The 15441-nt window shown below is 42.1% G+C and overlaps 1 protein-coding gene across 2 annotated transcripts in view; it reads left to right on the forward strand.

Annotated features, from left to right (window-relative positions):
* EGLN1 (egl-9 family hypoxia inducible factor 1) overlaps nt 1-14008 on the forward strand; it is a 50387-nt gene extending 36379 nt beyond the window's left edge. Inside the window, exons 2-5 of one of the 2 annotated variants that reach the window (XM_033099624.1) lie at nt 4645-4764; nt 7357-7493; nt 10455-10522; nt 11582-14008. In XM_033099624.1, coding sequence (XP_032955515.1) covers nt 4645-4764; nt 7357-7493; nt 10455-10522; nt 11582-11646 — 390 coding nt within the window. In that variant the 3' untranslated portion in view covers nt 11647-14008. The remainder of the gene's footprint in view (nt 1-4644; nt 4765-7356; nt 7494-10454; nt 10523-11581) is intronic. The other variant, XM_033099625.1, reaches the window with a different exon arrangement.
* Nucleotides 14009-15441: the final 1433 nt, after the last annotated feature.

Genomic DNA, 15441 nt, shown 5'->3' on the forward strand with positions numbered 1-15441 from the left:
TTTACTGCTCACAGTCCTGGAGACCGAGACCAAGGCCCCATGCTGGCCGCCTGCGGCAAGGGCCAGTGCCCTCTCGTGGTGGGTGAGCAGGCACCCCTCCTGTCATAGGGCACGAATCCCACCCCCATGACCTGAGCACTTCCCACAGCCCCCACCTTCAATACCTGCACGTCGTAGGTAAGGATTTCCACATACAAGTCTGGGGAGGACACACACATTCAGACCATAGTGGGGTGCTTTATCTTACAATAATCTTTCAGGTAGTCCTAGAATAAGGAAGCTGCCTTCTCAAAAGCTTTCACTGTGGCCATCCTCACCCAGGACCACAGGGGTTCGCTGCTGCTTACCTTTCACGTCCTATTTCTATCAAATTCACTTTACCTATAACTACCTCACTGTCACTTCACTGTTTCCTGTGTTTGTTTTGCTCAGACTCTGATTGTCTTCCTTCACCTTTCTGAATCACATCTGTCTTTTAAGGATAAGCTCAGGTTGTCTGTGTATCTCAAAGCCTGTCTTTTTTTTTTTTTGTATCCTACATAGGTAGTTCCTTTTTTCACAGTTCTTTTCCTATTTATTATTTGCACTACTCAGTTTATCATTTGTTTTGTATGTGCCCAGTTTTTTCTTTCTTTCCAGTTTAGTCCATTCAGACAGATACCATACTGACCCTTTTTGTAGTGATGGTAGGTAGTCCATAAGTATTTTTTAATGTGGCCAACTTCTTGATTAATAAGGTGCAATAGCAGGTAAAATCACATGTAGAATGTGTTGCTATTAGTTGTTTTACCAAGAGATGAAGAAAAAATAATGGAATTTATTAAAAATATTGTGAATAAAAGTATGTTAGAGTCTTCTGTGTATTAAAAACAAACTAAGCAAAAACAACAATGTCAGAGTCTTTTTTACACAGATATGTGTAAAATACACAAGAACAACAAACTTACCGATTAAGAAATAGAGCATGAATATTATTTCAAAACTGGAAAAGCTATGTTATATTTAAGGAACTTTAAATTTTGATAATCCAGGCCATAGCTAAGAAGAACTCGAAGTATGAATACTAGTTTTAAACATAGGAGCTGCCAGATTTGGTGAGACTTGTAGAAGTAGCTTTTCATGTTTCTAAAATCCCCAAGGGGAGGAGATACATGAATTACCATATGTCACTGTATCATTATTAGGTCACATGGTTATTTGAATGAATTCATGACCCTTGCACATTTTTTCCAAGTTTCCTGCAGAATTTCTCTTCCCCCAGAACCTCTAGGAATTCGAGTCTCCGATTATCCATGACAGTGTTTCTCCTGGGGGTGCTTGGGCTACCCCTTCTCCTCTAAAGTCCAGCTCCAGGGATGGCGGGCCTGCTTGTCTTGTCTGCTTCCTTCTCACTGAGGCTCACCCTTCAGTTTATAGGCACCAGCCTGAGCTGTACTTACCCGCAGGCTTTCTAGTTTGCTGGGTCACAGTGATGTTTTGCATTTTGTTCTTTTTACCCTTCTTACAATGTGCTACTGCCTTCCTAGGGCCGGTATTGACAAGCTGAGATGGCATATTAAATGCAGGCCCTGCTGAGCGCTTACCCCTCCTACCTTCCTTTCTCTTCATTTGGCGGTGTCCCTCTCACCAGAGCAGAGCTAGGGACCCAGGGAACACCAGATAAGGCTAAAATGGTAATGGCCACCTCCAATAATACGTTTAGATGCAGGTAATTGAGCTATAACAGGGATTGTAAAATTTAATTAACACAATTGTTTAAAACTTCTTTCATAGCATCTTTTTATTTTTTGAAAAAGCTTACTTGGAATTCAAATAAAGGAAACAGATAAATGCAGCCCCTAGTTGAAGGAAGGAGCAAAACCTGCTTGTTTGGCCTCTTCTCATTTTCCTGCATCCCCCCACTTTCCTCCCCAGTCAGCACCCCAAGTACCTTCGCATAAACCTAAGGCTCTCAGGAAATCAGTTCCGAAGTGACTGATAGAAACAGATCCCACATTGAGGCGTCGTCTTGGTATCTTTGCTTTTGTTCTGTTCTCGGATGTTCGGCTCATCATGACCATTGCTGGGACGCTCCTTTCCTACCCTGTGAATGTTATTAAAACCACTCTTTACCTGGCGTTGCCGTTTTAGTAAATAGTTAACTGCATCCATTCACTTGCATAGGCTGAAAATACCCTTCACTCTTCCCACTCCGCGCTTCCCATCCATCAGCAAGTTGGTTTTCGGCCTTCCAAGTCCATCCCACTTTGCCTCCCTGGTCAGCCTCTTTGTTTCTGCTCTAGAAACTGCGATAGCCAACTAGCTGGCATCTGGTTTTCATTCTTTCTCCCCCTGCAAGCTAGAATAGTGGTTAATGACGTGGATTCCAAAAGCAGATTTCCTGTATTCACACCTGGTTCTACTGTCGTGTGACATTGAGAACATTAATTAACCTTTCTGGTCCTCGGTTTCCTTACCAGTGACATGAAGGTGAGGGAGGTGATGCCGTTCACACCGTATGTGGGTAGCAGGTGAGTTATTACACAGGAAGTCCTTAGGACGTGCTTGGCAAATGCGGAGTCGGCATCCGATAAACGCTCAGTAATAGATGATATTGAGGTGACTGCCGCTGTTATTTGTTTTATTCATCCAGAATGAAAACCGAACTCCAAAACACTAATCAGGTGGCTTCTCCATGGGCATCCTGTCACTTTTAGAACAATCTCTGCAGTCCTCACCATGGCTGGACGGACCGCTCTGATCGTTCTGTGCCCTTGCTCTGCTGGTCCAGCTGGCTTGCGGTGGTTTTCCACCCTGCCCAGCCATTTCTGTCTTTGCACTCAGTTTCCCTCCCTGCAACGTGCTCGCTCTGCATGACTTGCCACACCCATCATTTAAGTCTCCGCTCAGATGTCGGTTCCTTGGAGGCTCTGACCACAGCTCTAGCATATCATCCTGTCATTTTCTGTGTCCTTCGACTTAATTCTTTTCATAACTTATGAAAAGATAAGTTTTCACTGCCTAACATTAGTATATACGGGTATCTAGTCGTTTATTGGTTATTTACCCGCCTATACTAGGTTCCATAATAAATGAACTATTTTAGTCATCAGTGTGGCCCCAGGGCCTTCATATACATAGCAGGTGCTCAAGAGGTGTTTGTTAAATGGCTGGTTGGGAGGGGGTAGACGGAGAAATATTTTTCCCTTTGTTCTCACAGGAGACAGGCTAAAGTTACCAGGTAGTTGGAGAGGCCTGGGTGAGCTTGTTTGAGATAAGATCGCTTTAGGGAAGAGTTCAGATTGTTTTGTTTTGTTTTTCATTCTTTTCCGTGGATAAGAATGTATCATGTACTTCACCATAATTGTCTCAATCACAAATGGATTAATTGCATTGTTAAAAGTACCTTCTTACAGTTACTACTCAAGGTCTGTTATATGTGCCTTTTGTTAGCAGCAAAATGACAAGGAAACTGGGTTTATTGAGCATCGTTAAACCCATGCCAGTCTCCCTGGATTACCAACCTCAAGTCTGTCTGGAATCAGGAAAAATAGAGACAGACATACATAATATTCATCAAAAATTCTGCTTCTGATTAAGAGCAGTAGGTCCAGGGTGTCTATGAAAATATGATTTTGTTTTTTTAAGCATTCAGGTTTAAAATGCTTCCTAGTCTCTCAGAGATGGAACACGGAATGACTTATTCACTAATGCAGTGAATATGAATTTTTAAAATTAGCATCTACCATTTAGCTTAGATAATTACATAATTTAATTACTGTTTGGGAACTTTGTACTAATTATTTGACATTAATACTTAAGTGGTAACCTTCAGCATCTTTGTTTTTGTTTTCTTTGTAATTTTGAGATTTTCTTTAAAAACCACCCTTGCTAATTTCATAATTTCAGTTGATTGTTATGTCCTACTTCCCTAGAACATGCAATTTATTTGTTTTTTATTTTGGGCCTCTCTTCTGCTTTCATGTTTAACATCCAACAGTCTTCTGAACTACATCTTGTTTAATCTGAGCGAAAAACATGGCTGTGATTTGAAGAGAGGTTAGTTATATGCTAATTTGTCATTCACCTTTCTTTTAAATCACTGACATTAAATGAGTTAATGTTTGGAGCTGACCTTCTAAGTGATGCCTATCCACATTGGCACCACTGGGAGACTGTCAGATGGGTGTTTGCCCGTGAGACTGGTGGGAATGGAGGTGGTCTGTGGCGAGCTCGGGGGATAGACATCTCCCTTGGAGCAGGACACAACTCCCTGGATCGTGGTTGTCAGTGTGAAGAAGGGTCGGGAAAGTGGGTCCTGCCATCCTTCTGCCCTTTGGGGTTTCCAACAGGGGCACCTGGCTTGTGACCCCAGTGTTCATAGCAGGGTCGCTCGCTGCCTGATCCGTCAGGGTCAGCTCTCCCCATCACTGAGAAGCAGAATCCCCAGCCCGTGGGTTGTTCACCGGCCTACTTTGTGTTCTTAAAATAAGTTCGACATAGAGTACCTTGCCTCTTCTTATCTATAAAACATGATTTTTACTAGAAGAGTTTAAGTGTACGTCAGAGTAGTCAAAAATCAGAGATCTCTTTTATAAGCTATTTTTTTTTTTCGTTTTATTCATACATGGACTTGTAAAATCATCATCCTCATTATTATTACAGGCCATGGTCGCTTGTTATCCAGGCAATGGAACGGGCTACGTACGTCATGTTGATAATCCCAATGGAGACGGAAGATGTGTGACATGTATATATTACCTTAATAAAGACTGGGATGCCAAGGTATGCAACTTCACTGAGCATTGCTTTGTACTCATTTTTATAAAAAATACTTCTGCAAATGATTGTTTTATAATGGCTTTTGAGGGAGGTTCTATATAAATAATTGTTGTGGTTTATTTGCCACTCACTCCTCTTTTCTTCTTTGCGTTCTTGTAGAGATGTTTTCTTACCTTGGGCTGTTAGATGGACTCATGGAGGCAGAATCCCTTCTTTCCCTGATTATGGAAAAACTAGAAGTTTATCAGCAGTGACAAATCCTATAAACCAATTAGAATGTACAATACATACAATCTCTTGTTTTAAGTACATGTTCCCTTAATGTTAGCCTAAGTTTCAGTTACATTTAAATGATTTAAACTTTAGAAGTATGTTATGTATTACTTTGGAGGTGATATAAATTAATTTTTAAAAATCTCTTTATGTACTTTTTTTGAAGCAAAATACTTAAATAGAAAAGTGAACACAATGTATATATAGCCCAGTGGATTTCCGCAGAGTCAGCACACCTATGTAGCCAGGGTGATTTTTAAATAATCTTTAAAACACCACACACACACACACACACACCACCAAGTCTTAAATGTGCAAAACCTAGTTCTGTCCTAAAAGTGTATCCTAAAATTTAGGACATGCTCCAGTGATCTTCCTATACCATCCTGATTTAAGGCGTTTTCTCTGTCCTAGTCCAAGTTCAAAATGGAGGTAAGTTTTATTGCTAAGTAGAGTTTGAGGCATTATGCCAACAAGCAGGGTTTTTCTGTGATAGTTTTCAAACTTTGAAGTAGAAAAATAAATGTGGTGATTTACCATGAGCCCAACACACAAAACAATTGGTTTAACTTCAGTTAAGATTTAAAAAAAAAAATTTTCCCAAGAGTTTTTGAATATCTAGAAAGCTAGAAATACATCGATCAACTCCTAACTTCTGTATTTTGTTAGGTCTTTCTAGGCTGATCTTTTCATTTTGATAGAACCAAACCAAAGTCATTAATTGATAGTTTTTGGATTAGTAGCTAAGCAGAAAAAAGTCTTCAGTATTTTTACATGTAGAACTGAAAGCTCCCATTACAAGAGTGCACAAAATATGGTATGAGCCAGACATGGTTCTGGGTGCTGGAGATAGAGCAGAAACAGAAATAGCCTCCTAGAGCTTGAGATCTGGTGGAGGACCCAGGTTAGGAGCCTGACAATGACATCTTGTTATGCCGCATGCAGGACAGATCACTGGGGGAGCACACAGGACACCCACCTAATTCAGACGTCACAGAATGCTTCCTGGAAGGAGACTGGAAGCTTCAGCTATCTATCTGTTTAAACATTTTCAGCAAGCCACCTGTGATATTCCCAGGGACTCCAGTCAAAGGGCAGGGGGCGGGGGAAAGAAAAGAAGACACGTTCTTGGTCCCAGTCTAGAAGTTCTTCAGATGTTTGCATGAGTGCCGTGGGGACACTCTGAACGACACGGGAACCTGAGGAAGGCGAGCAAGGGAACCACGTAGCTTGATTTACCTTCTGTGGGTAAGCCTGGTCGACAGCTTCTCTAACTGTAGCTTCTGGGAATAGGCTCGACCTTAGGGTGGCCTGATCGAATCCCGGATTACTGTTCTTTCAATTTAAGAGTCTATCTGCTTGGGAGTTTAGTTTTTGAAGGGTAAAGAGCTACTCAGTTGGGTGGGTTTTGCCTCCTCACTTTAATTCCCCCCAGATTATAAATATCACCAAGCCAACATCTGTCTGCATTATTCCCTCCCCTGCATCCAGGGCCCAGAGTCAGTATTGGAAGGAATAGATGGGTCCATCTAATCCCAAATGGAGGATATATATTTGGGTAAATAGTAGTAATCCTTTTTGGATGGAATCCAGTTGTAGAAGCAGATAGATGGTCACCAGTGTGTCAGGCCCAGTCTGGAGAGCTGTCGTCTCGTCTCTAACAGCAGCCACAGTAATGACGGCGACGAAGGCACTTTCTACTGATTCGCTAACGCCTCTTTAAGTAGGAGGCGTTGCATTCCATTTGTGACTGTCCTACTAATTACCTGTTGAACTTTAAGATGTGATAAACTGCTTACTGGACATACTTAACCATTTGTGGTACAGGAACACCTCAGAGATTGCGGGTTCAGTCCAGACACCGCAGTGAAGCGAATTGCGGCCTGTTTGCTGCTGGAGGGGCTCGCCTCCAGTTTGTAAGAAACACAACATCTTTGCAGCGCAGTAAAGCACGGCATGCCTGTAATTTAGTCAAGGTGATTTGAAATGTGTACATTTAAGAGTAGGTTAAGCAGATCATTAGCATACATAAATAACAAATGCTTACTAATTTTTAAAACTTTCAAATGTCATTTTAAGACTTGTATTTAGATAATATTCATCTGTTTCATCAAGTAGTTACAAAAATTCTGAAAGAAATGAATTTTTCCTTGTGTCAGTGCATGTACTTGGAATGCCAACTCACCTTCAGACCTTTTTAATTGAGGTATATTTGTGAATAATCCAATTAAGAATTTTGATTCACTGAAATGGTCTTCCCCACTAAATTTAATTTTGTAGCATTCTTGGTTACTCATACTTACGTATTTGGCTCTTTCCTAGGTAAGTGGAGGTATACTTCGAATTTTTCCAGAAGGCAAAGCCCAGTTTGCTGACATTGAACCCAAATTTGATAGACTGCTGTTTTTCTGGTCTGATCGTCGCAACCCTCATGAAGTACAACCAGCATATGCTACAAGGTAGTATTCCTTTAAGACATAATTGGTAAAAAGTATGGTAGGACAGAGGGGATAGATAGGAAAAACTTGAAAGTTTGCTAATGAGTATCTTACTATTCTTCAGTTACCTTTATAATAATGCTTCAGTTTCAACTATAGCTTGAGTAATTTTATAAGATTTATTCCCAGTCAGTACCACGTGTGACTTTCTTTGCACGGCCACTTCTTGTTTGGGGTAAGAAATGGAAGCCCAGGCCCCGTCATCTTGCCAGCCCTGCCTCCTTGTTTTGTGTGTCTCTTAACTACTATCCATTCTATGATTTTGTGAGAGTACAGTTTGACCCTTAACCAGTGTGGGGGTCACGGGCAGCAGCCCCCCGCACAATGAAACCCGAGGATAACTTCTGACTCCCCAAAGACTTACCTACTAAGAGCCTGCACTTGACCAGAAGCCTTACCAATAACATAGTCAATTAACACGTATTTTGTTTGTTATATGTATTTATACTATTTTCTTACAATAAAGTAAGCTGGAGAAAAGAAAATGTTATTAAGAAGATCGTAAGGAAGAGAAAATACATTTACAGTATTTATTGAAAAAAAAAACCTTGCATATGAGTGGACCCACTCAGTTCAAACCCCCGTTGTTGTTCAAGGGTCAGCTGTATTGACTTGGAATAGAAAGCTTAGATAGAGAAGGAAAAGCGCAGCTTTTTAGAAGGTGGTAAGGGGGTGAAAGGAGAAGGACGATGTAGAACAGTGATACAGAACAGAAACCTAAGAGATAACCAGGGAGCAGACATGAAGAGCAGAAAGAATAGAGGAAAGAAAAGTAGAGAAAAGGTTGCCAGGTGTGGGAGTTAATGTTAGAAAAACAACCCTTTAGTTTTAGTAATAAACATCTCTTATCCTATATTATACCCTTTTTCTACAAGGTTAATATTCTAAACCTATTATGTTTAATGTATACTTAAAATTTTTTTTTACCATTTACCATGACTCAAAATGTTAAGACTATTAAAATAGAAGATGTTGCAGACATTGTTATAAAAATAAATATTTGTAGAAAAATAGCACTATTTTTTAAGTACCTATTTTTCATTATAGAAAGGACTTGGAACATTACGATAGTGCATTACTGGCATGCAGTTGCTTAGAGCCGGTGAGAGAGGGCATACCCCCAGACACACGGGAGAAGAGTGGGCTTTTTATAATGTTAAGACGCCAGCCTTTGATGAAGTTCCAGAGCTAAAGACTTTGTTGTCCTCTCTCCCTTTTCTCTTGCTTCTTTCTGAGCCCTGTTGCCGCCAGCCCCAATCACACAGTGAGGAAGCAAGCTGAGCAGTCTGGGGCGAGAGATCATAGGAAGCCAAGTACGGAGACCGGGGGTCCAGGCACCAGACACCGGCCTGAGTCCCCGTCTCTGCTGTCCGCACGCCAGGGCCCGTCTCTGCCCCGCTGCTTCTTTAGAACCTTTTCTGACCTCTACACCGCTTCTAAGACCTTTTTTATGAAACGTGGGTTGTATCCTTTCTAGATAAAGAGGTGACAGACATTTTTAGGTAGTGAGTGCCCACTGATCACAGAGGATGAGTGCTGTAGGGCCTGGAGGACGGAGACGGGGCTGTTCAGTGGGAATAGGTGGGAAAGGGTCACAGTGACGCGAGCAGCAGGAGTGTGGTCGTGTCCGTGAGGCCCTGGGAGAAAAGGCCAGCCTGTCCCAGGTCAGCGTGGAGTCACGTGGAAGCTCCTGAGTAGATCAGTGGGAGACAAGAGGGAAAAACAGCGACACATGGTCTCTCTCTTGTTTCCTGGTAAGGCCTTAGGGCTCAGAGGGGAGTTGACCCAGACACCTGGAACTCTGATGACTAAGTAACTAACTAGAAGTTTGGGGCAAAAGAGATACAACATTACATGTCTGTGCACCTTTCCTGTTACCACACCACCTGGAAAAATAGGGGAGTCCAGAGGGTGAGAAAAGGGCCGGAGCTCTAGAAAGAGCAGAATCCGGAAGTCAGGAGGCTGGACAGTGACCTCAGCTGTCACTCACCAGCTGGGTGGTCTGTGGGCCTCGGATTCCCCAGTTGTGCAAACCCCCCCACCCCCCACTCTGACTCTGACTGCCTTTGACTCTTCAAGTATTGACATGAGTTAGTGCTGTCACGTTACTTGGCTCTTCGTGTGATCAGTGTAGCTTTTCCCCAGTGGACACTGGCCAGAACCTGCCAGGTGCCCTAACCTCTGTGTCCCGATGAGGGAGGGTGTGCACTTTCCCCACTGTTGGTACCAAAAGGTGTAACGATGTGCTTCATAGTGTTTCATAAGCCAGAGTCCTCATTTATTTGTGGAGTGAGATATTCCAGATAAGTGAAATTTTCAGAAAAATGCAGTTTAGCTAAACTTTATGTCAAGACACAGTGTAATTATTTTGATAAAAATCCTAAAAATTCTTAGCATAATTTAAACCTTCCTTGATGACTCGAGGTTATAGCATTGTAAACATCCGTCATGAGTCTTTGCTGTGATGTAGCGAAGTCCCCCGAAGCTGGGATTTCAATTTCAGTGCTTCCTCTCACTAAAGGGCCCCGGGCCTTGAGGCTCTGTTTCTCTTCTCTTCTTTTAGAAGTTACGCTGTTGATAGTGTGCTTTTTCTGTAACAGCCTTTCTTTTACCTTCTTAATGTCTGTTTCTGATCTGCTGTGGGCTTGCAGACCAGATAATCAAGTAGGTTAAGTAGGTATTAAGAAAGTCATAAAAACTCATCCACTTGGCGATACCAGTGTAGCTACTCCTGGTTCTCCGCTCTGCTCCTGAGCGTGGAGGTTACTGGCTAGCGGGTTGGTCCCGGGCCGTTCAGCCTCCGCTAACATCCCGACTGAGACATTATTTTAACATGACACGTTTGATAGACCATTGCAACAGCATACCACGTTTTTTTCCCCCAGTGTGATCATTCTTACCCTATTCTAAATTTTCTTTTAGGTACGCAATAACTGTTTGGTATTTTGATGCAGATGAGAGAGCACGAGCTAAAGTAAAATACCTAACAGGTAAACATTCGGGGCCACGGTACACCAGCAGGCAGCACCGCAGCCTGGGGCTGAGCCGTGAGGCTTGCTCCTTGCTTTTACCAGATTCCTTAACTCCCTTATTTAACAGAGGACTTCTCTTAAGTCATCTTCATTGTTATTTTTACCCAACAAAATTGTCCAAAGATTAAGAAAGTCTGAGGCAAAGGAGGCTGAGAAAGTTCTTTAAGAGACAAGTTGAGTTTTCTTTCCTGTGATTATCCTTTCCAAGCACTGGCTGCTGAACTCGTGGTAACCGCCATCTGGCTTCCCTCTCATCCCCCTGAGAAGGAAGTTAATATCTTTCCTTTTTAAAAGCACCTGCTCTAAAGAATAGGCCAGGTCTCCCACGTTGAATGTGGACATGTAGGAAATTGATACAAAGCAGATGAAATGCCGAAATGGGCAAATGAGCCAGGCCTGGAGAGTCCATGTGTGCCAGCGGTGTCTGCATAGGGCAGCACACGTGCCCTAGACCCGGGGTCAGACCCTTCAGCGTGCCGGCCCCTCCCCGCCCCCCTCGGGCTGTCTCCTTCTGGTGGACACTTCCCTGTCTTTTAATGCTGCTCATAGTTGCCCACATGCTCAGTGTTCCGATCACCGGTCCGCCAGCTGCACTCGCACAAGCCTTGGTAACCTCACATCAGCCTTTATAAAACTACCCAAATGGGATGCTCAGATCTTTTCTACGTATTTTTAAAGTCATTTGTAGCAGAAGCCTCGCAGTGTGCTTGTAGTGACACTGAACACACTACTATTTATATCAATTCCAGTTGCTTTTCAAATAAAAAGACAGTCATTAATGTCTGTGTAGAGAGTGGGTTTTCCCTTCGAAGGTTTCCTAGTGCAGAAAACACACCGTCCTCACAGCGCTGGGTTGGCCTGTGGAGGCGTAGGTGGGGTACTTTCCAGACCTTGTACGTTTGCGAGTTGAAACCTTGCGCTACTTACTGTTAGGGACTCAGTGGGAAGCAGTGACAAGCTCTCTGGTGCTGAATGAATGAATGAATTTTTTTGTTGTTTTTTTGTTTTACCTTGCAGGTGAAAAAGGTGTGAGGGTTGAACTAAATAAACCTTCTGATTCAATCAGTAAAGACGTCTTATAGAGACTTTGATCCAGCAATACCCCACTTCACCTACAATAATTGTTGATGCTGTTTGTTAACTTGTGACTACAAATAAACGGGATAAAGAAAAATAGACAACCAGTTGGCATTTTAATAAGGAAACAGAAACAACTTTTTTGTGTTGCGCCAGAAAGAAGATTTTGACTGTATGGCTTTATACTGCATGGCTGACTCCAGACCCTGAATGCTTACGGGAAGAATATAAACTATCAGTTGAAAAATGGTATTTACATCTGGACATGAAAAAAGTGCCCTAGATAGAATGTTTTTCACTCTTATATTTTGCCAGATCTGTCATCTAACCAAGTTCATTTCATCTCTCCCTTTTTTATATAGTCAAGTTTGAATTTGAAGTAATTTTTGTATGATCAGGTACAATTTGTCAAAACTGAATTAAGAAAAAAATTACAGTATTATTCCCCAAAATAAGCACCAATCTATTTTTGTAAACCTCTTCGTACTATTAAATTTTGCCCTAAAAGACCTCTTCTAATGATTGTTGGCAGTGACTGATGATTAATTTTCTTTTTACTTAAAATAAGGAGCACTTTAATTACCAACTGAAAAATCAGACTGTTTTGTAGTCCTGTCTTACACTAATTTGAACTCTTAAAAGATTGCTGCTGTTGTTTTTTTGACATTGTTAATAATGAAACATAACAGTAAAACCATCACCATTTACTATCAACAACTTTTAGTCCATGTTTTATAAGAAAAAAATGCAGACTAAGAAGGTTTTATCTTTTAAGTTAAATTTTTTAAAAACCACAGTGACTGGCACTAAATGAACTTGAGGTTCTCCCCAGCGTCAAGTTCCCGCGATAAAGGGCTTTCTTGAGCTTTCAGGTGCACGCTATGGAGTAGAAGATAATGTCCCATCCCTAAGACTTTTCCTTTTGCTTCCCGTCAAGTTCATGGCACTTCCAATTTTGCTGTAATGTTTTCCTCCTCGTGGGACCCATGTGATCCGCAGGCCACAACCTTGTTTCTGTGGGACAGGACCGAGGGGGCCTGTGCGTCCACACGGACTGTCGGCAATGCCCAGACCACGGCAGACGCATTGCCCATACGATGCGGGCCTGTCATACTGAAAGGTGTATGTATGTTTAGCTGACAAAACAAAAGAAGCAAAAAATAAGATAATTTTATTTTTATGTTTTATGAGTTTTCTTTTTTACTTCTCAGAAAAAGAGAATATTACAAAATCACACAAGGCCTCCCAGACTTCCGTTACGTCATGTATGAATTGGGATGGGTGTTGTCGGCTCCAGTCCCCCTGGCAAACCGAAAGGGCGGGGTCCGCATCCCACGTGCGCTGTGGGTGGAAGAACTTCCCGCTGCACTTTCTGTCTCTGTCCTTGGTTTTTGCCAAAATAATGTGAGCGTACAGAAATATTTCTGTATATTTCATCTTACGACACTTTTAGCATTTGTATAGTTTGTATTCAACTAGAGACCTTTTCTATGGAAAGCTCAGTAATTTTTATTAAAAGATTGCAATTGTTCATGTAAAACATGAAAAAAAAATGTTTAGTGAAACTGACAGTGTGGACTTAAGGTGGGATGAAATAGTCAGTGTTGCCGTCTCATTTAGGAGAACTTGCAGGAGAAAAAGGACAGTTCGTCGTCGTTTTCCTTGCCCGTGTTCAGTTCTGTCCCGCCTCCTGTCCTTGTCCCACAGAGTCCAGCAGAACATGTCTGAGTAAGGCCTCTGCGGCCTGACGAGGAGTGCGAGCTGGCCTTGCCACCTGTCTGCAGTGCGCTGCACTGCATTCGGCCACACTCAGAAGCGCTGTCACTTTCCAGTCCAGGAGAAACTGTATCATGTTGGTGGGAGGTTTGTCTGATGGTTGGGTGATGGCCGCAGCCTCGTAATCGGGGAGCCCGTGTCGCTGGGGTGCGCGTCTGCAGCTGTTCCAGGTGTCAGACTGCGCCCCACACGTCTCAGTGTGTACTTCTGGAAAAATTTATATAATTTCTTGGAGATCATTGTGAAAGGATCAAGAAATCAGGGTAGCCATTTCTTTAATATCCATTTAAAATCTGTTCATGTTAGTGGGACCGTTAACTTGTCACCAAGCAGGACTCTATTTAAAACAAAATTTTAAATTATTTGTGGCCTCTATGTGTTTAATCCTAAAGGTAAAGCTTCTAATGTTGTTTTTATTCAACACATTAACCATCTGTGAAACACAGACCTCTCTCAACAGCAGGCAAAGAATTTCAGGATTCATATACAGACAGACCATAAGGTCATGTAATTTGAAAAGCAGTGTTTCATTATGAAAGAGCTCTCAAGTTGCTTGTAAAGCTAATCTAATTAAAACAATGTATAAATGTTCTTGAAAAAAAATGATGGTGGTTATTTCCAGCTGTCTTTTTTGTTTTTGCATCCTTGATCGCATCCTGACTTTCTTAATGGGCCCTTCCATCAGATAATGTGCTTTTATCTCACACATCTCTGGCTTAGTCCAGGACGTTTGGTGTTACTTTTCTTAAATGATAACGAGGGAAAGAGAGAACAGGGACCACGGGAGTCCGGCCGCGCTCGAGACGTCCTGGTATAAGTGGGCTGCCCCCGGGCCCAGGAGCTCAGTGTTTGTGTTCTCACCATTTGGATGGTGTCCCTTTTCCCAGGATTTTAAAAACTGCCTAACACATGCTCTTGGGTGTGTCTGTAGCTCCCCTCGGCTGCAAAAATGAAAGGGCGTTAGACACTTAGCTGTCACAGGTGTCCTATTGTGCACACAGAAAGTTATCATTTGTGTCATCATAGACTAAACTATATAAGAGCTCTTATAGTGTGAGATCAGTGTACATGTTTGTTCGTCTCTTATTTAAATACATTTTTATAGAGTGGTGGTTTTGTTATTTTCCTGCCTATCTTAAGGCATTTGGAAAATTGTACTGAAATATATAGCGGGGTGAATTGAAGGAGAGGGCAGACGAGTTAGAGATGAAGACTAACTAAATAGTGTAGGAAAAAGAGCACAGACAGAATTGACAAATCTAGTTCTGGTCCAACTACCTAATTGTGTGACCGTCACAGCCTTTTTCATCTGAAAATAAGCACAGTGGCTCCAGTCGTGGAGTTGTGTGAGACCTAAATGAAGTCCAGATTTCCCAAGGTGCACCTGGTCTGAGGAAGAGCGTGGTGCTGTCCATGGACTGCCCTGATACGTTTACACCACTTATTTAATAATATTCATTGTTCATTGTATAAAGGGCTGGCCTTACGAGCTGGAAAGACTTTTATAAGAAGAGAACACGTAAATATAAGCCACTGCCGAAGACAGGAGAGCCTACACAGCTGCAGGCAGCTGAAGCTCTTATTGAATGGGTGATATTTCAACTCTGAACAAGGTGGCATAAAGGCTATTGGATTACGTCGCCGTTTCATTAAAATTTTTTCTGCCAAAATTACTATATTTCTACGGTGTTCTATAAAACACCTTTATACTTTGTTTCAGAACACACAAAGTAGGCAAAGCAAATGTTACCCACATTTATAACTCAACCAGATCAGAGAAATGGCTTGTTCACACTCGTGCTAGAGAGTGGTTGGGAGCCAGGACTTGAACACACGCTTTCCTTTCGTTAATTTTGTTAAGTCAAAAGTTAGACGTGCATGTGGGGCGGAGTTCTGTAGGCTTGTCAGGGAAAGAGCCCCTCACCTGCTTCCCAAGAACAAGTTCTAACTCTTGTGATTCTTTGGGTATTTGCCCAGTTAGTTCTACGGTAAAGAACATAATTACATCGCTACGTCTTGGTTTT

Source organism: Rhinolophus ferrumequinum, chromosome 27 (assembly GCF_004115265.2).
Source record: "Rhinolophus ferrumequinum isolate MPI-CBG mRhiFer1 chromosome 27, mRhiFer1_v1.p, whole genome shotgun sequence".
In the NCBI taxonomy this organism is placed as follows: domain Eukaryota; kingdom Metazoa; phylum Chordata; class Mammalia; order Chiroptera; family Rhinolophidae; genus Rhinolophus; species Rhinolophus ferrumequinum.